The sequence below is a fragment of the Melanerpes formicivorus genome, unplaced genomic scaffold (genome assembly GCF_026170545.1).
Source record: "Melanerpes formicivorus ecotype bairdi unplaced genomic scaffold, bMelFor1.0.p_v2 SCAF_23, whole genome shotgun sequence".
In the NCBI taxonomy this organism is placed as follows: domain Eukaryota; kingdom Metazoa; phylum Chordata; class Aves; order Piciformes; family Picidae; genus Melanerpes; species Melanerpes formicivorus.
In genome coordinates this window covers 12,247,898-12,270,732 of record NW_027142375.1, presented here as the reverse complement: position 1 = coordinate 12,270,732, position 22,835 = coordinate 12,247,898, and the positions used below count along the sequence as shown (strand labels likewise).

Genomic DNA, 22,835 nt, shown 5'->3' with positions numbered 1-22,835 from the left:
GTGACAAATTATTTCTCTGATGATAAGTTAAAATACTGATTTCTAATTCCACCTCTTCTGTATGTATCCACTAGAATTCTGCAGAACTTATTACATCAGAAACACAAACATTGTCTCTGGAAGACCTTTGGCACAGCAAAATTCCCAATTGAAAAATAAAGTACTTCTCCGATGAAGAAAAAAAAAGGCATTTGCAACTATAACCCTTGAAAAGTCACTTGAAACAGATTTATATTCATTTGTCTTCACAAATTGTGATGTTGGGTTTTTATAACAAACAAGGTTTTCCAGTTAAAAAAACAAAAGGGAAAGAAGGGGGAAAGAAGGGGGAAAGAAGGGGGAAAGAAGGGGGAAAGAAGGGGGAAAGAAGGGGGAAAGAAGGGGGAAAGAAGGGGGAAAGAAGGGGGAAAGAAGGGGGAAAGAAGGGGGAAAGAAGGGGGAAAGAAGGGGGAAAGAAGGGGGAAAGAAGGGGGAAAGAAGGGGGAAAGAAGGGGGAAAGAAGGGGGAAAGAAGGGGGAAAGAAGGGGGAAAGAAGGGGGAAAGAAGGGGGAAAGAAGGGGGAAAGAAGGGGGAAAGAAGGGGGAAAGAAGGGGGAAAGAAGGGGGAAAGAAGGGGGAAAGAAGGGGGAAAGAAGGGGGAAAGAAGGGGGAAAGAAGGGGGAAAGAAGGGGGAAAGAAGGGGGAAAGAAGGGGGAAAGAAGGGGGAAAGAAGGGGGAAAGAAGGGGGAAAGAAGGGGGAAAGAAGGGGGAAAGAAGGGGGAAAGAAGGGGGAAAGAAGGGGGAAAGAAGGGGGAAAGAAGGGGGAAAGAAGGGGGAAAGAAGGGGGAAAGAAGGGGGAAAGAAGGGGGAAAGAAGGGGGAAAGAAGGGGGAAAGAAGGGGGAAAGAAGGGGGAAAGAAGGGGGAAAGAAGGGGGAAAGAAGGGGGAAAGAAGGGGGAAAGAAGGGGGAAAGAAGGGGGAAAGAAGGGGGAAAGAAGGGGGAAAGAAGGGGGAAAGAAGGGGGAAAGAAGGGGGAAAGAAGGGGGAAAGAAGGGGGAAAGAAGGGGGAAAGAAGGGGGAAAGAAGGGGGAAAGAAGGGGGAAAGAAGGGGGAAAGAAGGGGGAAAGAAGGGGGAAAGAAGGGGGAAAGAAGGGGGAAAGAAGGGGGAAAGAAGGGGGAAAGAAGGGGGAAAGAAGGGGGAAAGAAGGGGGAAAGAAGGGGGAAAGAAGGGGGAAAGAAGGGGGAAAGAAGGGGGAAAGAAGGGGGAAAGAAGGGGGAAAGAAGGGGGAAAGAAGGGGGAAAGAAGGGGGAAAGAAGGGGGAAAGAAGGGGGAAAGAAGGGGGAAAGAAGGGGGAAAGAAGGGGGAAAGAAGGGGGAAAGAAGGGGGAAAGAAGGGGGAAAGAAGGGGGAAAGAAGGGGGAAAGAAGGGGGAAAGAAGGGGGAAAGAAGGGGGAAAGAAGGGGGAAAGAAGGGGTTTTGTTTATTAAATAAAGCATTAAAGCTAAAGAGTCAGTTCAAGCAGCTATGAATGAAAAATAACCACAGCCACTGCATGGAAGACCACGCTTCTGGTATAGTCAGTAATAAGTAAAAATGGTAATCATCTGAAAGCTAAACATCAGTAACTTCTTTGACCTGGTTACCTCTACCCATTTTCCAAGAAACAAACAAAGAAAAAAAATAAATTACCTGGCACCTTCACATTGCAAATTTTCAGAAAAGGCTGAGTATGGCTAGACTTGGCTAGATGACATCATCACACTGTTAAGATATTGAATATTACTCCCCAAAACACGTATATATTTGCAAGTAGGTTATCTGGCAGGCTAACACACTTAAAAGTTATTCTGAATGTTGGTCAAACCATCTGGAGGTTTTTATTGGAGGTTTTCAGGAGGAGACTTGATGGGGTGCTTAGTGCCATGGGTTAGTTGTTTAGCTGGGTTGGATTGGTTGATGGGTTGGACATGATGATCTTGAAGGTCTCTTCCAACCTGGTTTGGTTTATTTATTTATCTATCATTTTGCTACAGTAGGTTAAGTTATCAAAGGCGTCTTGACATATGCTACTGGTTAATATGGCATTAACCAGTTAATAGGTATTTACTGTTGCAATATATACAATAAAATCCCCCAAACATTTAAGCTAAAAAGACAGGAACAAAATGGTTTTAGGATGTATGTGAAATAATATCCCCAATGTTATCTGTTCACACTGTTGCTCCTGACGTTGCCTCTTCTATCACCTCTTACTCACCTGCTTTGGGTACCACTTCTCGTATTTCAGTAGTGGCTCAAAAAAGTGCTTCATGCATCTGTTAGACTCATGCCATAAATCAATTTCTCTCCATAAATGATGGAATAACTTGTCCAAAAGGTTGCCCAGATTGAGTCCTGAACTTTAAACCAGTGTCATAAAGGAAAGATAGAGGACTTAGTACTGGATTTCCCCCAACATGCTTCAGAAAAGCAATAACAAAGCATTTTTAAGGTACAAGAGGATTTTCTTGGTGCTGATCAAGTTACATAGAAATAAAACAACATCAAGGACCATTTATTTGTTGCATTGTGGCATACTAATTCTGTTGTGTTAGCAAAGTCAGTGAGAGACTGAGTCATCATCACTTGCACAGCTTTCCACATGCAGGAAACTAGACCTTCTCAGAGGCTTATGTAGCTTACACATATCTCATTCCTTTTCCCAAATATATGGAAAATGTATTCTTTTTAAAAGTTAAATAAACTTGAATGCTTAAAGGCCAAATGTTCCATTAGTTGTTCAAGTCTGCCCCTGGGGTTTTTATACCAGTTAAAAAGCCTCTCAATAATAGGTTTAACTCTGCATACAGCCCATTTGATTGAAGCTAGTCAAGCCACGCATTAGAAATCATCACAGAATGGTGGGGGTTGAAAGGGACATCTGAAGATCATCTAGTCCAACTCCCTTGCTAGAGCAGAATCATCTAAAGTAAATCACACAGGAACACATCCAGGTGAGTTTTGAATACCTGCAGAGACAAAGGCTCCACAACCTCTCTAGGCAGTCAGTTCCAGTGCTCTGCCACCCTCAAAGTGAAGAACAAAGCAGAATCTCCTTGCTTGTATTTTCCTCCATCAGAAACTGCAACACAGATCATATGTAAATCAGATGAGTCCAAGATCAATGGGGCTGCTCAGTATTATTCTATGTCCATATGCATGTCTGAAGGCAGCCACAGCTGCTCCTCTAAGGTAAAGGCAAATGGTTCTGCACATGATTCGCAAAAACCTAGATCTTAAAGAATCTATTAAAAAACATTAAGGTGTATCACAAGGTCATTCAGCCAACAGATCACAATACTTGTTATTCTTTGGTTAGATCTGTGAATTGTTATCAGTATTGGGTTTTCCCCATCAATATTCAGTTATATGTTTTGGGTTGTTTTGGGTTTTTTCCACATAGGTAAACAGGAGAAATAGGGACTATTTTCTGCTAAGCGCTAGAAGTGTGTAGTGCAGTGAGCAAGCACAGTTCTTGTACAGCAACACAATTATGAAGGAATGGATTAAAAAGAAATGTTCTTACAAAATATAATCATCTCATTCATTTGTCATCTAATGCAGAATTTAAGGTTTGTGCACATGTGGTGAACAAAGAGAAACTATAAGGTGTGATCCTGTGTATATACTGCAGAAGACCATGGAGTGTTGCAAGAATGGCTGCTATCAGTACCTGTGCAATACATCATAAAACACACCAGTTATAAAAGACTGTTTATGTTTTATTCATGCAAAGTAACTCAGTGCACAGGCCCTACCAACAGAACATACATAGCAATGAAAGTATCCGTGATAAATATTTTTGGACACAGTCTAATACCTGAATATAATTTACCAGAGAATACAATTTCTGAAATACAGGGAGGGGAAAAGGTTGTTTCAAAACTGCAGGTTTTAAGAATCCCAAACAGATCAAATTAATACAGTGGATTTCTTAAATGATTTGTATTTAGTGCAATTACTCCTCAAAGCAGCACTAGGACACAGGTTAAAACATGGTGGTACAAGCCCCAGCCCAGGAAACATTCAAGGTCAGGTTGCCTGGGGGCTCTGAGCAACATCTTGTTATTCACAGGGAGCAAATTAGAAGCAAATATAATTCTTTGTTGGTACTTCTAAGGTCTACATCTCTTGCAGGTCCTCACAAGACCTGGAAGGCTGCACACTGACAAAACCAGCTGCCATAGGGGTTGCTAATTCAAACACTCTCCAGGACCTGATTCGCTTATATCCCAGCCACACAACCTGACTTGAAACCAGACTTACCACTTGCATTTCTTTACTGATACACTATCAGAAGCATAAACAGCTTAGTGATCTGTGAGAACTAAGAGCCCACATAACTTGCAACTGTCCCATAATTCAGTCCGAAGGTGATGATCTCAGCTTCTCTTGTCATGCCAAGTGTTTCCATTTCATGCCCCTCCTACTAGCACTACTATTTACCTTGCATTTCTGATCAATTTCTATGTTTAAGCATGCATTCCTCATCTAGACATAATCTATTCAGTTCATGATCTGTCACTATTGGATGCTGTGCAGCCTGTACTTCCTTACTGCAAAATACCCTTGCTGTAATCACAGAGACCCTTGTCTTGATTAGCCCAAGCTCAGCAACCCATCTTGGTAATACTTTTAAGTATCTCATTGCATATTTAAGTACTTCTAATTTGCACATCTTGTTATCATGCATTCTTCATGTTTTCCAAGCCTGAACAGTGGGTGTAACACTGTACTGTATATTCTCAGGCTTCATTGCACTACTTTAGCATGCAGCAAATAAATTATGAGGATTTATAAATGAGCCTGAAGATACTTCCACTTCCAGGCCTCTAGATCCCTCCAGTGTATCCATTTCTCCTTCTAAAATGGTATCTTTAAAATATACTTTCTAAATTAACATAAATAAACCACTTCCCTTCCATCATGACAGCTTTAATGAGACCAAACCAAACCACTTCTGGTTTTGTCAAAGCTACGAGGAAAAGCTATCGCAAGTAGTGAGAAGTCTTTAACCGGAAACATCTCTATTAATTATACAGAAATGTCTCTAAAGCCCATGCTGATTTCAACTGTTGTTTCTGTCATAGCAAGGGAAACACTCTGTTGGGTAACCGTGACATCTGGTGAAGATGAGTTTGAGGGCTGCTAGTATCTGACTAAAACTGCTGCAGTTTAAGGTGCAAAAATTCAGATTTGATCAAAATCTCCACCCTAATTACAATTCCCTAACAATATTTCTCTTGAATAAATCGGTATTAAGAGAACTTGTCAGGCTGAGTAACTTTGAATTGCCAGAACTCAGCATGACCTCCCAAACTTGTTCCAAACCCCTTTTTGCTAGACCTTTTCCAGCATGTCCCCTCTTGTGTGATGATTCAGGTCAATGTGCCTGGCTGCCGCTATTATTTAAAGCAACATAAAAGGCAAATACTTCATGTTCTCACTTTCTGTTTGGACAGCTGAAAGCTATCACTAACTGTGCTTTGTGCTCCTCAGAGTGGCGGTTGTCAGGGACCAGAGGCAACGACATTGAAGCACAAATAAAATCACAAGTTGTTCACTTCCAATGTACTTCACTTTGCTCTAGCTAATCACTCAGAAAACACTTCATTGCCCATGCCCTAAATAAACATTCAGTGCACAAGCAACCTTGTATAATACGACATGAATTATAAAGCTGAAGTGAAGCAGTTAAGGCTCATTTCCCACGCTCTTTTTGCTAATCTGCCATAGCTTCTCTTGCTCAAGCATCTTGTTTCCTCCCAAGCCCAGCCTGGTGAGTGAGTTTCACCAGAGCTATCAAACAGGTAGCAGAAACGAACAGTTGTGGTGCGGAGCTACCACAAAGCAAACTCAGATGCAGAAAGAAAAATCTCCACGTTTTTTTCCTGTGAGCAACACTACGTGGAGCTTATGTGGAGAGGCAGCATGCAGCTGCAGGTAGAGCAGCAAACAGCTGCTGACAGAGAATCATAGCACAGAATCACAGAATCATTGTGGTTGGAAAAAGACCTTTAAGGTCATCAAATCTAATCATCAACCCACCACCACCACTCCTACTAAATCATGTCCTGAAGTGCCATGTCTACACTTCTTTTTTTTTTAACATCTCCAGAGATGGTGACTCCAACATCTCCCCCTGGGCAGCCTCTTCCTATGCCTGACCACTCTTTATGTAAAGATTTTTTTTCCCAATTTCCAATCTAAACCTCTCCTGGTGCAGCCTGAAACCCTTTCCTTTCATCCTATGGCTTGTTACCTGGGAGAAGAAACCAGCACCCAACTCACTAAAACCTCCCTTCAGGGAGATGTAGAGAGCGACATTTCCCCTTTTCTCCAGACTAAACAACCCCAGCTCCCTCAGGCGCTCCTCCTAAGACCTGCTCACCAGGAATATGAGAAACCTGGGAAGGAAACGCACCCTGCTCTGCACTCCTTCGCCGCGGAGAGGGGCTCCTTTTCCTCTGGCCCTGGGGCACAGGAGCACTCCTCAGCCCACACCCTTGTCTCGGGCACCACCTCACCGCTCAAGACGGCGGTTTCTGTGTGACTCCCGAGCCTTCCGCCAACCCAAAGGACAGCCGCGACCCGACCCGCAACCAAGGGACAGTCAAGAAAGCCCCACAGAGCAGCTCCCCCCGCGGCCGACAGCAACTGAACGGAACGGGACGGAGCTCCGCCCCCGCCTCCCCGCGCAGCCGCAGATCGGGACTTTACCGCAGAGGCAGCTCTGCTACACCTGGAGCTTTGGGCCCTGCTGTTGCCTGCGGCCGGCGCAGCCTGCCGTCCCCCGCCTCGGCCCGCCTCGGCTTGCCTCGCCTCGGCTCGGCCCGGCCCGCGGAGCCCGCGCCGCAGGTGGGGAGGGCCGCTTCAGCGACAGAGGGGAGCTGGGGGGCGGCGGCGGGCCCGTACGGGAGCCAGGCCGAGCGCGGCCTACCGTTGCGAGGCCCCGGCGGAGCTGGGCGCTAGGCGTGGGGGGTAGTGACGGTGGTTCGTGGGCTTCGGTGAGGCCCGGGCAGACCCACGGCGGGGGGTCGGTTACCTCCAGGGTCAGCTGCCCGCGGCCCTCCGCGCCGAGACCTTTCCTCTTCAGGGCAGCCCGGCAGCGGCCGAGCTCATCGGCCATCGGTCGGCTTCCCTTGGGCCTTAGTCCGCTCCCACTGGCTGGAAACTTCGCCATGTTTTCGAGAGCGGCTCCTACTCCGGCTTGGCGGGCGAGAAAATCCGTGAATCCTGGGGAGGGTCCTGACTCCCGTATTTCTCGCAGCTCCAGCCTTTCCGAGTTTAGGTTCTAAAGGGGTCGTAAAAGGCAGCACTAGAGATGCCTGCGGGTGTCTGGCTGTTTTGTGACTGCCGAGTCATCATCACCTTATCTCGCAGCTTCCTCTGTTTTGGAGGAGCTTGCAACAGTCGTGTTGAAGCCACAGCTGGCGTAGCAGAACATGGTTGTGCTTAAAAATGTTCTACTGCTTTGAAAAAGTAGGTTTGTAACCTCAGTTTTACATATTTGCATATAAGGGACAAGAATGCCACCGAAAATCTTTGGATAAGTATGCCAGCCTGTTTTATAAAGTTTCACAGGGTTTACAAACACAAAGGTTTTTTCCCCCCAGCCTTGTGTGTAACTCAGGATGTGGTGGTTCTGTACGCTTAGGACGTTGCTTGGGGTTTGTGTTCCGTCATGCTGCAGTGCCATGGCAAGCTGCAGGATGCAGTCTTAAACAGCACCTGCTCAGCACAGCAATGTTTAATGTACCAAGCACTTTCTAACAGTCTGAATTCAAGGGAACTCCAGGCAAGTCCAAGGAGACTTGGATCATCTACATCAGTTACAAGTGAGATAGTGAATCAAAGCACAGCCATTAAGGAAGAGTAGGGTTTGTGACTTCGGTGACATTATAGAAGCTGTCTCATATGGAGATGATACATTCCCAGAACAACTAGTGTTCAGTGTGTAAGTGCTGGATGAAAGAACAAAGTTGCTGAGTTTTGGTCAGCTGGGAAAAAAAAAATGGGTTGGGGGTGGAGAAAGCACATTGGTGGAACACATTTCACTTGATGGTTGGTGTCTGTTTTCTCATTTGTGAACTGAGACGTGTTTTAATTCTCTGGCAGCAGGACAGTGCTATTAAATAATAATTACTGGAGCTCAGGTAGTGTTGGCATTAGAGGATACATCTGCATTGGTATTTTAATTCTAATAAAAATCGAGCTCTTGAAATGAGTTTCAGATCATTTTTGCTTGCTGCAGTTTGGTTCACATCACAGTGATCTAGGAGTGCACAAACTTGTCTTCCTTTTGGAAGAAGCTAAAACTAGAAGGTGCATTTCAGTTGGGCGTTAATGTGAGTCGAGACAAGAACTAGTATGAAATAAACACACAAAACGTGTATAGCGTGGATGTTGGGTCTTCAATGACTGCTTTTTCCTACAGAGTTGCTACTTGTTTTCTATTTAGTTGTTCACATTCACATAGCCTGAGCCTGCCATCAGTAAAGCAGGGAAGTTGAATACAGGTGTAGCACAGCAGCGCAAGGTATTGATCCCTAAGCTTTCAGACGGATGGCTGACAGCTCTTGCCTAAGCTGCAGGACTCAGGTTTCATAGCTTAAAGGCTATAGGTCAGCTACAAGGAGAACAGTAAGCAAAAACCACAAACAAAATATTCAACAACATTGTCAACAGCCTTTTAAGAAAAATATTTCAATAGCTCAATAGTTTCAATTTTCAACAACTTCCTTTATTGACTATCTCTCAAACTTAGAATGTTCTAAAAGTGCTGTAGCATCGTGAGAAGAGGGATTTTTTCCCCTTTTGTAAGGGTGACTTAAATGAATAAAAGAATACTGAGTATTTGGAACAGTAACTGGGACTGTTTGGCATTTGTCAAATTAGTTTTCCCCTCCTACATTCACCTAGACTTTGGCAATACAATGAATTAATGTGCTTGTGTTATCATTAAGTTTGAGATCTTTCTGTTCTGTCTTGAGTGGTTGGTTTCAAATACTCCAGCTTACTTTGCTCTCAATTCTTCAGGTTTCCCTTCTGAGTAAACCAGCATGATAATTACTTGCAGTCACTTCTAAAAACAATGGAAAAACTGAAGTTTTGTCTGCTCTCTAAAACATCCTGTTCTCAAGAGTAGTGACTTAAGTGACTGGTGTCTCTGTCTTAAGCAACTAAAATGGGTTATGGGGACAAGCTGGACAACTGATCTCCACTGCTTCACAGATGTACATTTTTAGTTCCTTCATTTGTTTTCCACTTGATGCAAATTAAGGAAGTTAGCACCACTTCATTACAACCTTAGTTTCAAGTGATCTGTGTTTCAAGGTAGTTTCAGTGAAAAGCTACAGAAATAAGAAAATGTGAGAATTTGCATATATGGCAAAAATGGTTGTGTAATTAACACCTTTTTTTTTTTTTTAAACAAGTTTCTAAATGCTACACTTTGCCAGCAGCTATGGTAAAGCAACTCCATTTTTTTCTTTGACTTTCTTGCAAGCCAGTCCTCCTTTGGGTTAAAAAGAATCATCAGTTTAAACACCTGGAGACTTCTGGTTTGGAAATTAGTGGCTGATCCTGTGTCCTCAAAACCAGCCTAACTTAAAAAGCTTATTAGAATTGGGTCTGTAGTGTATGTAAAATCCATTGAAAATGGCAAACTTGCTTTTTAGAGCCCAGTCTTGAACTTGTGTTTTTTTTTTATATGTGTTGTATGAAAATCTGTGCAATTCTTTGAAAAGCAGTACTAGACCTACAGCCTTTTGCCAGATGTTTTAACTTGGAAGTCTCTTTGATCCCTCTTCAACCTGTGCATATTAGAGGATCTGAACAAAGCTCCCAGTTAGTTCAGGTTCTTACAACTTGGGATTGACTCCAGCTTGGTAGGGCCTTAGTGTTTTGCAGGTCCTAAGTGATCTGGATAGAGGGCATGAGGAGTCCAAGCAGTGTTTGAATGTTTTCTCTGAAAATTTTCTTCTGACTTTTATTGTAGACATGGGAAAATCTCTTTCTCACCTGCCTTTGCACACATGCAAGGAGGATGGATATGATGGAAGCACAGTGTCTGATAACATGAGGAATGGGTTAGTTAACTCAGAATCCCACAATGAGGACAGCAGATGTGGAGATGTGTCGCAGTTTCCTTATGTGGAATTCACAGGAAGGGACAGCGTCACCTGCCCAACTTGCCAGGGAACAGGAAGAATTCCACGAGGTAAGTCTACTTTATTTCCATTTCAGCCTCTAAATTTACCTCCCAATCATGTGCAGTTGTAACTGTAACAATCTGTGCAAACAATACAAGATGATTTTTCATCATCTTGACTCCTTAGCACTAAGCACGTTTTGAGTAGACTGGATAAAGGAAACATAAATTGACTCAGTTTTGCCTGTTGCCTGTTGGGTCTTATCTGTATGATTGTAGTACACCTATGCATGCCTACCCCTAATTCTTGCAAGTTGAATTCCCAAACCTTCATTTTTTTTCCCCCATTTTTATTGCATCTAAACTGCAATTAATATACAACTTGGCAAAAATAGCTGCAAATACAGAGTGTTAAACCTTTCACTGGTATGGGGAGAAAGAATGTAGGTCTGCCTATGTAGATAGTCAATCTAATTTGTTATTTAAATATTTTAATTCCTAAAAAAAAGGGTTGCTTATACCAAAACTTGAGGAGATCAGTGTCCCCACCTCACCTTCCCTACCCTAAACTTCCTACTTGTATTTGCATTAGGGAGGCAGCCTAATGGAAGTAAAAGCTTTATAATTCTTGCTGGCTTTAACAAGTCAGCACTCTGAAAGCAGGTGTGAGGGGGTTAATAACTGCCACCATACTCAGTTCATGTTACATAACGCTTTGGATATTGTTCACAGCTGGAGGAGGATCTCTGTTTATTTAAAGCCATACACTGAATAACAAATTCCAGAAATGCTTGTTTGAAAAATAAACTTCTAAAGCAAAACACTTCTTTGCAGTATGACAGTATATCTGGGATGTCCCTTGTCGTTGTGTTGCTGGAAAATATGCATCCAATACAGATTACTTTTTGTTTTAAAGCAAAAATGCTATGATGCCAAAATTTTCAGCACTTAAAACCCTGTACAGGAAGTCATCCAGAGCTATAACATACTTGACATCACTGTTGGTCTAGGTTAGCATTTGGAAGGTGTTGGCTGTCTTTAAAATGGTATGGGGAAAGTTGCAAGCTTGGTTGTTGTGTACGTGTGAGGAACTGAAAATTTTACCTGTGTTGCAACACCTTTTAGTTGATGATGCATAGCAAATTTTCTGCTCTGATCTGGCTGCCCCAGGAAGCAGTAGGCTGCACAGCACTTGTCTTTGTGCCCAAAGGTTTTGTTTGCTGGCTGCCCTCATCCTTTGCTTTGCCTTTTCTTTTAAGACCACATTCTGCTGCATTACACTGCTGTACGATAAGTCACCTGAATAGCTTTTTAGAAACAAACCTTTGAAACCGTGCAGGGTATCTGAAACTGGGCAAGGAGAAAGTTTTAAGTGCAGTATGCCAAGGCACAGCCTTCTGCCCCAGCTGTAAGATGTTCCCTTTGGCAGGGTAGGGAGGAGCTGATGAGAAAGTTTCTTGTTTGGGACTGCATTGTTTTTACCAGAATTCTTTCTTACTCAGTTTCCTAGAAGTTATTGTGACCAGCAGCTTGTGAAAACTGGCTGGTCTCTGTCATACTGTCCTTGTACATGTGCTTCAGTTAGATTCTGGGATAGTTCACAAATACTTCTGTCTCACCTGGGAATAAGTGGTAGAAGCCTCAGGATGTTCAAATAGTTGCAAATATAAGAGATTTATTTGTGTTAGCTGTTAAAACTTCTATGCTGAGATCTGTTTTTGGAGTATCTCTGAATTCAGCAAATTTTAAGTGTGGAGAAGCTATGCAGCTGAAACCGGTCTTAACCAGAAGACTATAGAGAAGGAAGGGTTTGTTTGTTTGCCTGATAACTTGAAATATTAGATAGTATCAGAAACAAGTTTTACTTGTAAAAGCACTAGCAATGGTGGAAATTCCTATGTTCAAAAGCCTGTTCTTTGGAGGATTCTTGTATGAATTTCAATTCCTTTTTCTTGTACAGTAAATAATAAAAGCTCTGAAGACAGTTGTAGTCCATGTATTTTCAACAGCTCATCTATAATAGCATTCTTTATTTATCTTGTTAAGATATGTCCCTCTTAAAAATGGTATGTGGTGAAGTAACTTGTGGTTTGGTGTAATTCCAGTAGATGTTTTTATGACTGACAGGGTGCTGCTGCTAAGTCCTGTGAGAAATGGTTGTGCATAGCAGCGATTGCCAGAACAGTCTATGTTTAACTTGTTGCCAAAGCCACCCCCAAGTTGATACTTCTTTTTTTCTTATAGTTATTATTTTTTTAACAAAAGTGACATCTGCTTTTCAGAAGAGTATGTGTAGAATGCCTTCTGGATCAGGTCTTACTGTGCAAGCTTCTGAATGTTTTATCCTGTGACTTTATGTGGTCTGGCAGAGAGAGCTGGAAACTGCTGTGTACCTCTGTCTGGGAGGTGCGCTGTCTCCTGTGCTTGTATGCAGCACAGAGGCAAAATTTGTTGCTAGTTTTGGTTTTTGTGGACTTGACACTTTTTTCTTCTTCATGTCATGTAAGCCATGCTCTATTTCAGAAAGTGACATAAGCTACAGAAATATTCCACTTAGGCCATTATCTGGAATTTAAATCTTTATTTACCTTTAGTGTTTATTCTTTGGTGCCATTGAGTTATAATGGGTACTTTTTGTTTGAAGTAACTACAACAATACTTATTCTTTGTTTGGTGGAATTCTGAAAGGGTGTTTTTGTTTCCAGGACAGGAAAATCAGCTGGTAGCACTAATTCCATACAGTGATCAGAGACTGAAGCCAAGAAGAACGTAAGTCAATAGTTAGTTCTGATACATGAATCTACAGTTAATTTTTCTTTTCTGGTTAAAATTCAGCAATTTAAAGGAGAGAGGGTTAAGAAGGATCAAGATAAAATCAGTGGCATGCTTTCTTGCACTTGGTGTTGAAGGAGCCCTGCTTATGAGTGGAATAGAATAGAATACACCAGGTTGGAAGAGACCTTCAAGATCATAGTGTCCAACCTATCATCCAACACCACCTAATCAACTAAACCATGCAACCAAGCACCCTATCAAGTCTCTTCCTAAACACCTCCAGTGGTGGTGACTCCACCACCTCTTCGGGCAGCCCATTCCAATGGGCAGTCACTCTCTCTGTGTAAAACTTCCTCCTAACCTTCAACCTAAACCTCCCCTGGTGCAGCCTGAGACTGTGTCCTTTAATAATAATACCAGCCTTAACCTCTACCTCTCAGAGTTATTATTAACAGGTGTGTGTACACCCCTCTACAGTGTCTTACAAAGACATGATCTCTTTATGCAGGTATTTATGCAAGTGTTTATCAGTCTCTAGCATTTTAATTCATCTAAGCAGATACATCTTCAGTGTTCAAATCCAAATAAAAGTAGTAACTTTGTTGGCCCACTCTTACAAAATTTCTGCTACCTGGAAATTAATTTGGAAAGCTGAGCAGCTAGCAAAGTTAATACATTCATCATTCTCATATAGCATATTTAAATATCTTTTTCCCTGCAATTACAGTGCTCAGGCCTCCTTCTTTGGTAAAATATTGACTTTTTCCCATAGTGTTTGGATGTTTTTGTAGAACTAAGTGCCAGAAAAAGAAATAAAGTAACTTCATGTAACACTTTCCTGGATTGTGTCTCATATAGTTGTAGTACAGATTTGAAACCAATTACTTGAATCTTCTAATTTTGAGAAAATAGGCTGCAGTGTAGCCTTGTATTTGTGAGTTGTTTTTTTCATTATTTTAATTCTCATACACACACACTCACCTTTTATATATCCCATTCCTTATCAGGAGTCTAACACTTTCCCTTAAAGTCTTTAAAGACCGAGAAAACAATGTAAAGAATGCAAGAACATTGTTCTTCCTTCTGGGTACATTGTGCAAGAGTCCAGCAGAGTGACAAGAGGTCTGCTATAAATAGATTTGAAGAGGAAGCACTTGTGTTTCAGAGCACATAAATATTTACCTCTTCCATTTTCCTCTTAAGTTACTAATGTTGGGATGACCACATGTTTTGAAACTTGATTTCTGATGTGTAAACAAGACTATATATAAAAAGAGGCAGAGGGGTGAAGAGCAGCATAGCTTTTTTTACCCTTTTGGAAGCTAATGGAAGTTAGAAATAAACTGAACTAGTTGTATTGAGTAATCCTGCTCCTTATCATTTAAAAGGAAATAACATGCCACTCGTTTTAATTTGGTTTTGACTCTGAAATCTGTTTTGTTGTTTGTTTGTTTTTCAGAAAGCTCTATGTGACTGCTTCTGTAATTGTGTGTTTACTGCTTTCTGGGCTGCCTGTGTTCTTCTTGTTCCCTCGTGCAATCGACGTGGAATATGTTGGTGTGAAGTCGGTGTACGTCAGCTACGAACCGGATAGACGAATCATCTATCTCAACATCACAGTAAGCCCAGCTGTCTGGGGGGATATGTGTCATGGAGAAATGCAACTACTGCCACACTTCAGCACACATGCAAGTTGTGGTCTACTTGGTGAGCTTAGTGCAGTAAGAAATACAAGCAGATAGAACTTTCAAACTGATCAGTGTAACTGCCCCTGCTGCGTCTGGTTCCTGTAGCTATAGCTAGCAGAAGTGTAGTTGCAAGCTACCATTACACCTTCTGTTTTTATGGGAACAGTGACTTTGAAGTTGTCTGCATTCTTCTTGCAATGATTTAAGTGTGGTGTGTCAATGTAGGAATGTTATTAAGTGCTGCCATGGTCTTGTACATCTGTCAAAACTGGTTTTGAGTTAAAAATTTGTTGTCTACCTTTAAACTTAAAGGAGTGCTTTCCACATGCTTCTCCACTCGGTAATGGAGTCAACACATGAAGACTTTTGGTAGAGTTCCTCATTTTAAATAAAGCAAAGCAGCCATGCAATTAAAGGGCCCTGTGATAGCTAATAATATTTTTTTTTTTTAAGGAATAATTGAGGATAGCAAGAAATAAAATCTTTGCAGCGGAAGGTGGTCACTAGGGGAGCTGTGCAGAAGTTTGTGCTGCTCAGTATATTCATAAAACAACCCTTAAGTGGTTGGTTCCTTGCCCACCCTGCCTCTCAGTCCTCCAAGGCTAGTATTGCTGTCTTGGTCAGTATGTGTGCTCAGCATACTCAAAATGGATAGTTGTTAGTGTTTTGTGTGTGTTTGTTTTTTTCAGACCACACTAAATATAACGAACAACAACTGCTACTCTGTCGAAGTGGCAAATATCACAGCCCAGGTTCAGTTTTCAAAAACAGTTATTGGCAAAGCACGGCTAAACAACATCACCAACATTGGTCCTCTGGATATGAAACAGGTAATCTGGATAGGGTTTCAAAGATGGGTGCATGTTAATTTTCATGTATAAATCTACTCACTTTGTGCTTTCATTTATTTCTTTATTTTAGATTGACTATATGGTGCCCACAGTCATACAAGATGAAATGAGCTACATGTTGTAAGTGTACACTCTGTGTATTGTGGTAACAAAACCAAATGTTCTCTTACACTGAACAGGAAGTTAACTATTGAGGCTTGTCTGTGTGCAGTTCCAGTGGATGCCAGCTCCTTTGGAGAAAGAGAGAACTTTGCATGATTTCAGGCTTTTCTGCTTGGTAGCTGCAGCCTTGGCAATAGCTTGGATCAATGATCCGCTTGCTGGTCCAGCACAGAGGTGAATTGTGCAGACCTGGAGTAGTGGCAGAGAAACTGCCATGTGTCAGTGCCTGCAGTCTGAGATGTGGACTTGCTCTCCTTCCGGACAGCAAGTGTTTGTGAACATTGTTAGAGAGAACAGACTAATATGTGATTTGTACATGTGAGAATATTCATTGCTTCAGCACAGTGATGCAGTGCATAGGCTGTAACTGGTAATAAGAGACCCTTAACTGTAGAAATTTGATATTGAAAAACACCAATTCTTGCTTTTTAAATGATTACCTGTAAAAGCCTCATGCAAATCTAACAGTTGCTTCTCTTTTTTTGTAGTGACTTCTGCACTTTACCATCTATCAAAGTGCATAACATAGTAGTGATGATGCAGTAAGTATGGAAACTTCCTATTTGTTGGGAACACCTGTAAAAATGTAATGTAAATGTAGCATAAAAATGCAATTATGATTGAAATATTACTCAGAAGTGATGAATCCTAGAGCCTTTGCATCACGGATAAAAACAACTTCTTTTTTAAGGTAGGATCGTCATAGTTATTGAAGTTGTGTTTTGGCAGGTTCTGGTGATGTAAAGACACTTGAATAGGAGAAACTGTTATTACTGTGTCTGCTCTGCAGTTGGTCTGCAGCCATGGAGCTGCTAAGGTCTCAGACACTTTAAAAACTGAGTTTGTGTATCAACCACTGTCCAAAAATTTGCCAAGATCTTTGTGATCTTGGAACAGTTGCAGCTCTTAGTACTTTGCCAGGGTTTGCTTTTTTTGACTGATGGCATAAATAGCAGCATAGTGGTGTCTTATTTTTTCTTCTGAGGGGAAAGGGGGAATTGTAGACCAGTTATGGCTGTGGCTTTTCAGATAATTGGTTTTCTCCTTGCATACGCCTCAATTTTACCAATTTCATTAGAAAAAGTGCTAAGGGAACCAAATGCCTTTCATGTTGAAGATTTATAGTGGTAAACTAGTGTTGGTTATAACTTGACTTCTTTTTGAAAACTCTGCTAATGTAAAAACAATGACCTGTTATATCAGGAGACTCAAGCCTCTTACAAAACAACTCTCTCTTCTGTTTTCTCTTTTTAAGAGTGACAGTGACAACCTCTTACTTTGTCCACTCCGAGCAAATATCCCAGGAGCGATACCAGTACGTGGACTGTGGAGGAAACACAACCTACCAGCTGGGCCAGTCAGAATATTTAAATGTACTTCAGCCTCCTCAATAAAAGCACCTGTTGGTTAGTGTGAAACTACTGCTGTTGATGCTTGCAGTGATCCTTCCAGTAGGACTGGTACTGTGTGAAGGGAAGAGTACATGCATGTGAAGCGTAGCAAACATGGAGACCTGTTCACTTCAGGTGCAGGGAGGGAAAAGGTGCAAAATGTATATAGATGCACTTGTTAAATGTTGTGTTTTCCCCTTCTGTTTGCTTTCTGTTACTGTAAGCACTTCTGTCAAGCTGTGTGGTGGGAGGGAGAGTGGGAATATCAGAGTCTTGAACTGAACTGGGACCTTTCTTTACTGTGTGGTACATCAGCTTAGAGTAACTGTGTATTTCTGTGTTTAGGTGAAATGTGTCACTAATGAGCATTTTGGAGAACTTGATACTCAAATTATAAGTTTATACTTCAGTTCTTGATATTTGAATATTAAAACTCACAGTCATACTACTCAAATAACAAGATTACTTTGAAGTATCTGAGTATGAAACTTCTCTTAGTAACCCAGTGGCAATAGTTCTTTACTTTAGGATTCTACTTTTCATTTGCTATACGTGATTGATTAGAAGTGACATGCAGTCTGTGAAAGCCAGGAAAGCTCTCTTGGATGACACTATACTTGAATGTGCAACTTCTGGAATCTGGCATCTTTTCATTTTACCTCCTGCTACCTCTGGGATGTTGTAAGGAGAATGTTGTTTGGTTTAAAAAGAACCCTTGGAATCATTACTGACAAAGTATCTTCCAGACTGTAGAAAAACAATGGCTAAAGAATTTGACAGTATCTTTCTTTTTTCCTTTTCTTGCCTTCCCCCCCTCCCTCTCCCTTAAACTTTGGAGTACAGCTACTAAAATCAGGGAAACAGCATGGGTTTGGGCAGCTGGATGTAAATTTTCATAATTTTTGTTTTAATTCACTGTGTATCTAAACTACTTAAAAAGTATTAATATGTTGTGAGCAATCTCCAGAGCACTCACAGTTCATGTTGGAGTTAGGGAGAGTAAAGCAATTCTTTCTGCAAGAGTAAATGCTGGTGGAATCATGAGACTGACTTAGAACAAAGCTGTTAAATAGTTACAGTGGAATAGTTTGCACAGTGAGAATTTCTGGGGTTAGTATCAAACACGGTGATTGTAAATTTTGGGGTAGAAAGTTGCTTGACTTCTGAAGGCTGACTGCTTGAAGGGTTAGGTACAGAACTTTTTAATTAACTAGATCAGGAGTGTCTTATTCCTGAATTAGACTTAAGATACAGCTGTAAGAAGGTCCTGTTACCTTGTAATGAATAATATATTTTCTAAAATGTATATTGCTGGTTTTGTGCTGCTCAATAAGCTATCTAATATGAATTAGCAATAAACACTATGGAAAAAGGCTACTGAGTAACTTCTTACAACTAACAATCTCTTGTGCTCCAGTACTTCAGTGAAGGCACATGTCTGTATTAATCTTTTCTTTATCAACCTCTCTTAGATGCCCCTGATTGGGTGAGTGGGGAAAAGAATATCAGTGGACTAAGACTGAAGAAATTAACCCACCCCACCCCCAAAAAAAAAAATCCTCCTCTATTTGAACTGCTGAGAGCTCTTCCTGAGAATGTGAAAAATCTGGGAACCTAAACTGTCAGTTCCATGGAATTGTTGATACTATGAAGATGGCAGCTTTTGGCTTTGGAGAGCTGAGTCTGGCATAATCAATTCTGATGATTTACAGTCGGTACCTTCTGAATTATTCTTGAATCTGGGCACTTCAAACTAAACATTCCTTGGTACAGCTGCAATCATAAGGGAAACTAGTTCACAACTGACTCTAGTCTTCCTGGACTATAGGTGACATTCAGTCTTGTGGCTGAGAAAATGCATGCAGAAGCTTGTCCTGAAAAGATAACAGGTGATAACTGAAGACCAGGACAGTGGGGAGCTGGCTAGGAGAGAGGTCCATCTAGGTCAAAATATTGACATGTGGAGTGTTGGGTTGGTTTGTTCAGGGGTTGGTTGGTTAGGGGGGTTTAAGTAGAAGACAGCTGTAGGCGGAGATGTATTCTAATTTAAAGAAGTCTTTTTTCCTTCAAAGGCTAAAAGTTTATATAACTGGAATGGCACAATAACAAAATTATTTGGTGACAGACCCAAATGCTGTTTGAACAAGTGTGACAAGGTGACATTACACTGAAGTTACAGTGTTGAGGCTCAAACTGACCTTTGCCAGTTAGGCAGTCATGCTGAGCAAAACACTCACTTAAATCTGTGGGTCAGAAGTTCCACAAAATGCTTGTTATTGGCTGATGCTAAATATAGAATTAGGAGTAGAATTATTCTTTCTGTGAACGTGTCAGAAGAGCAAAGATACAACTCATATAATGTTTGTCATCTGAGGTATCTAATGGATATGAACTTTAACACCATAAATTTATGGTAGACTTTACTGAATGACCAAGAGTTCTCATCTTGAAAAATAAGGAGGGGGGTAGAGATCTTATTGATGAATCCTCAAATCAGAAGAGAATCAAAGGTGTATGGTTCAGCATGTGCTCATTTGTCCTTGCAAAGCTGGCAGCACATTACTAATAACCATCAAGACAAGTATTTGAATTTAACTACTAATTTTGATACAACATCCTGTCAGATAAGGGACTGTTTGAATACTTAGGCTTGATTTCTGTGGCTGAGCTTGGAAACATACAAAGGGAGCAAGGGAAACCAATGTTAACCTGTATAACGTTTTAGATAAGCTCTGAGAATAGAGTCAAGTGACAGACCTGTAATTATTTCACTTTTTAAATCTGATTTTAAAATAAAGGCAAGCCTTCCAGCTCACTGTAAGTCAATAAGTACAAGTTATTTCCAGCAGGTCAGCTTGAAGAATCATGATTTATTTTGCCTTTTCTGTTTTGTTTTCCTGTGTGAAAGATGGTTTCTGAAGGACTTCCTCTGAAGGGATTCATATTTCTCTTGTAACTTTCCCATAATCTTCCAGTGCTGTCAAATACACATCTGCTGGCATTGTAGTGTTGTGTTTCAAGGGATTTATTTCCTGTATAATTCTTCTCACTTGATTTTTTTTTTTTTTTGTAGCAATTCCTGTACCAAAACCTGTTGCACTTCAAAATGGAAGCTCAATTAGTTATCCCCTAAACCGGTGGTCCAGATGTTGCACTGTAATGCCAAAAAAACCCCACAATTTAATGTATTCTCTGTAGAATCAATGTAAAATACTGAAATCCTAAATCAATATGGAACACTTAAATGGGTAAAAATGTTGGCTGTTTGGCCATTCTGACCTGGAGAATAGAATTATTTTACATTTTAACTATGATGCTTTAAGAATTAATGACCTGAATAAAGCAACCAAACAAAGATAGAACCATCAAATGTCCATTTGGAAAAGTTTAAAGGGAAGCACTCTTAGTTAATAAAAGTACCTGACACTTGAATTCCTGATGTGGGGAAAAGCCTCTAGAAGCTCATTCCTAATTTGTTTACTCATTTTGATGTTGAGGAAATAGTTGCTTCATTCTTAATCTCTTGTAAAGACAAACATAACTGTCTTTTTTTTCCTGTGTGGTATAGCTTTGAAATTCCTAATGCACTTCTGATGTGTGCATGACCTTGCTGTTAACATTGTGATGTTTGTATTCTTTAGCTTATGTTGGCAAACCTAAGTACATGCCTTAGGTGACTTTGTTCCAAGTTGTCCTACAAGTTCTGCAAGTGAACAATTGGGTTTTTTTCCTAGTAGTAATTTGCAAACATGACTACTTTGGGCTTTTTTGTTTTGTGGTGTGTAAAGCTGAGTGCTTGGGTTGAACTTTTAAGGTCTTTAACCATTTGACTGAAGTGGTGTGCCCTCAATGATGGGAAGGGGAGTGCTTGGAGTAGTCTGCAAAACGTTTCTAGATTGAGAAATGTTAAAATGTTAGTTCTTAGCCAGCATTGAAGGCTTCCTTTTTATTTATGTTCTTTTTGGTGGTGCTAATGGGGTGATTAGTTGTAGCTGTACTTTTTTTCCCACCCCTCCCCTAGATCTGTAGTTGAGCATCTGTCTCATTCCAGACAGCAGCTTAAGAAATGATTGACTTATTTCAGAGTTATGCAGCTGTGTGAAGCTTATCATCAGTTGAACTTAGCTTTGAGAGTTAAGAGGTGGGTAAGACCTAGCAGTAACACCTCTCAGAACTACTTTCCTTGCTTGCCTGTCTGGCAAAATACCACAGCCCTAATAATGCTTCCAGGCTTACTATTACCTCTGAAGGAGAAATAATGCAAGTGCAACCAATGTACTTAATGAACTACTGCAATCAGCAAAGCATTTGTCAGTGTTGGTACTGATTGGGCCAAAGCATCTAGATTAGTTTTCTTGGAGGGGAGGGGAAGGTTGGAGGTGAAATGAAACCCAAGCTCAAGCGCAACCAGCACATGATGGAAACAATAACTTGAGTAGCAAAAACATCCAGTGTTTGTCTACTTGAGAAATGACCTTCCTGTTTTAGCTGAGGAGTTCTGGACACTGCCAGAAGGGTGGTTTGGGGTAGTTGGTTCTGCTGCCCTACAGCTTTTTGCCTTGCAAGCTTCCTTTTCAGCCTGTATGCAGCCCTGTTGGACTGGAACAGTTGTCTGCAAGGAGTCTGTTGGTGACAGTAACACCCTGACCATCCTGCTGTCCTCTTCATCATAAGGGTCTTAACAACCTGGATGCATATGTCTTTTGGGTACTGAAAACTGCTTTTTCTGGGCAGGGATATTTAGTGCCAGACATGCAAGTGTATTGCAGCACCTGAATATTTTGGATCTGACGGTCAGTGATGTAATTCATTTTTGTTTTAAGGAAGCAAAATTAACCACTGTTAATACCCACTGTACAGAGTGTGCAAATAATGGCTTGAGATATGTATAGAAAACTAATGAGTGATAACTATTTTTGTAACTTAAGAACTGTAAACTGTTGTTCTTGTAATTGTGTAGCAAACTATCAATTTCAGCATGATAAACACTCTGTAAGTCAAGGGATATTCGGGATTGACTTGCAGGACAGAAGATTATCTTAATGTAAGTTAACTGGGGCAAAGGATCTTGTTATTTAGAGGTTCAAAATCTGGAGTTAACTTCATTATACAGATGTTTCTAAACACAACTGTTTGATTCATGACATTAAATTTTATATTAAAAAACCCCAAAATGTGGATGTAGCTCTTTTGTTCCTTTGAACTGATATTCTCTCCTTCTATCTCCCACAAGTTTCCCCCTATCTCCCAGTATTTTTCCCCACAAGCTTTCAAGTATTTTCAATGGTGTGATTTCAATTTTTGTAACTTGGCATTATACAACATGAGAACTTTGCAATATACTTCTTTTTTAATATAGATCTCTATATTATGATTTATTAAGGCTGTAACAAACCTGAGTTCCTGAAACCTAAGCATCGTATGTGAATAAAATACTGTTGTCTGACTGGACCACTGAAGCAGCTGGAGTTAAACTAGGCTCAAGACAGCAGATGAGCCCCCCACTTACACTACCAGATTTTTTGTTCTAGTGGGATGATGGAGAGAATTAGGACAAAAGCAAGGAAACTCAGGGGGTGGGTGGAGGGAAAGTTGAGGAGCAAAGATGTATGCAGAAGCAAAGCAAAATAATTTATTCCCTATCAGCAGGCCTGCCTTCCCCCTCTGGTAGGGGCACTGCTTAGCATTAACCAGTGTGTTACCAGCACTGCTTTAGCCACAAACCTGTGAAGAAAATTTGCTGTGTCCCAACCAGCCCCAATACAGCTCTTTACAGTTATTTTAAAGAACCATTATTGC

The 22,835-nt window shown here is 41.0% G+C and overlaps 1 protein-coding gene and 1 long non-coding RNA gene across 2 annotated transcripts; one reads left to right on the top strand and one right to left on the bottom strand.

Moving 5' to 3' along the window:
• Positions 1-2,249: 2,249 nt before the first annotated feature.
• LOC137448223 (uncharacterized) lies at positions 2,250-7,352 on the bottom strand. The gene is made up of 3 exons (XR_010989005.1): positions 7,062-7,352; positions 2,986-3,098; positions 2,250-2,376 (listed from the first exon to the last, which is right to left on the bottom strand). It is a non-coding gene; the product is annotated as an uncharacterized lncRNA (long non-coding RNA).
• Positions 6,741-22,210, top strand: TMEM106B (transmembrane protein 106B). The gene is made up of 8 exons (XM_068152521.1): positions 6,741-6,874; positions 10,017-10,238; positions 12,875-12,938; positions 14,404-14,563; positions 15,322-15,462; positions 15,554-15,603; positions 16,134-16,187; positions 16,901-22,210. The coding sequence occupies exons 2-8, from the start codon at positions 10,019-10,021 to the stop codon at positions 17,037-17,039; spliced, it is 828 nt and encodes a 275-aa protein (XP_068008622.1). The 5' UTR covers positions 6,741-6,874; positions 10,017-10,018; the 3' UTR covers positions 17,040-22,210.
• The last annotated feature ends 625 nt before the right edge of the window (positions 22,211-22,835 follow it).

Bases quoted from the DNA above. Each gene is read 5' to 3' on its own strand.
- TMEM106B (XM_068152521.1), top strand. From the start codon at position 10,019: ATGGGAAAATCTCTTTCTCACCTGCCTTTGCACACATGCAAGGAGGAT. The intron at 10,239-12,874 runs GTAAGTCTACTT...TTTTGTTTCCAG, and splicing joins AACAGGAAGAATTCCACGAG to GACAGGAAAATCAGCTGGTA. The intron at 16,188-16,900 runs GTAAGTATGGAA...TCTCTTTTTAAG, and splicing joins AACATAGTAGTGATGATGCA to AGTGACAGTGACAACCTCTT.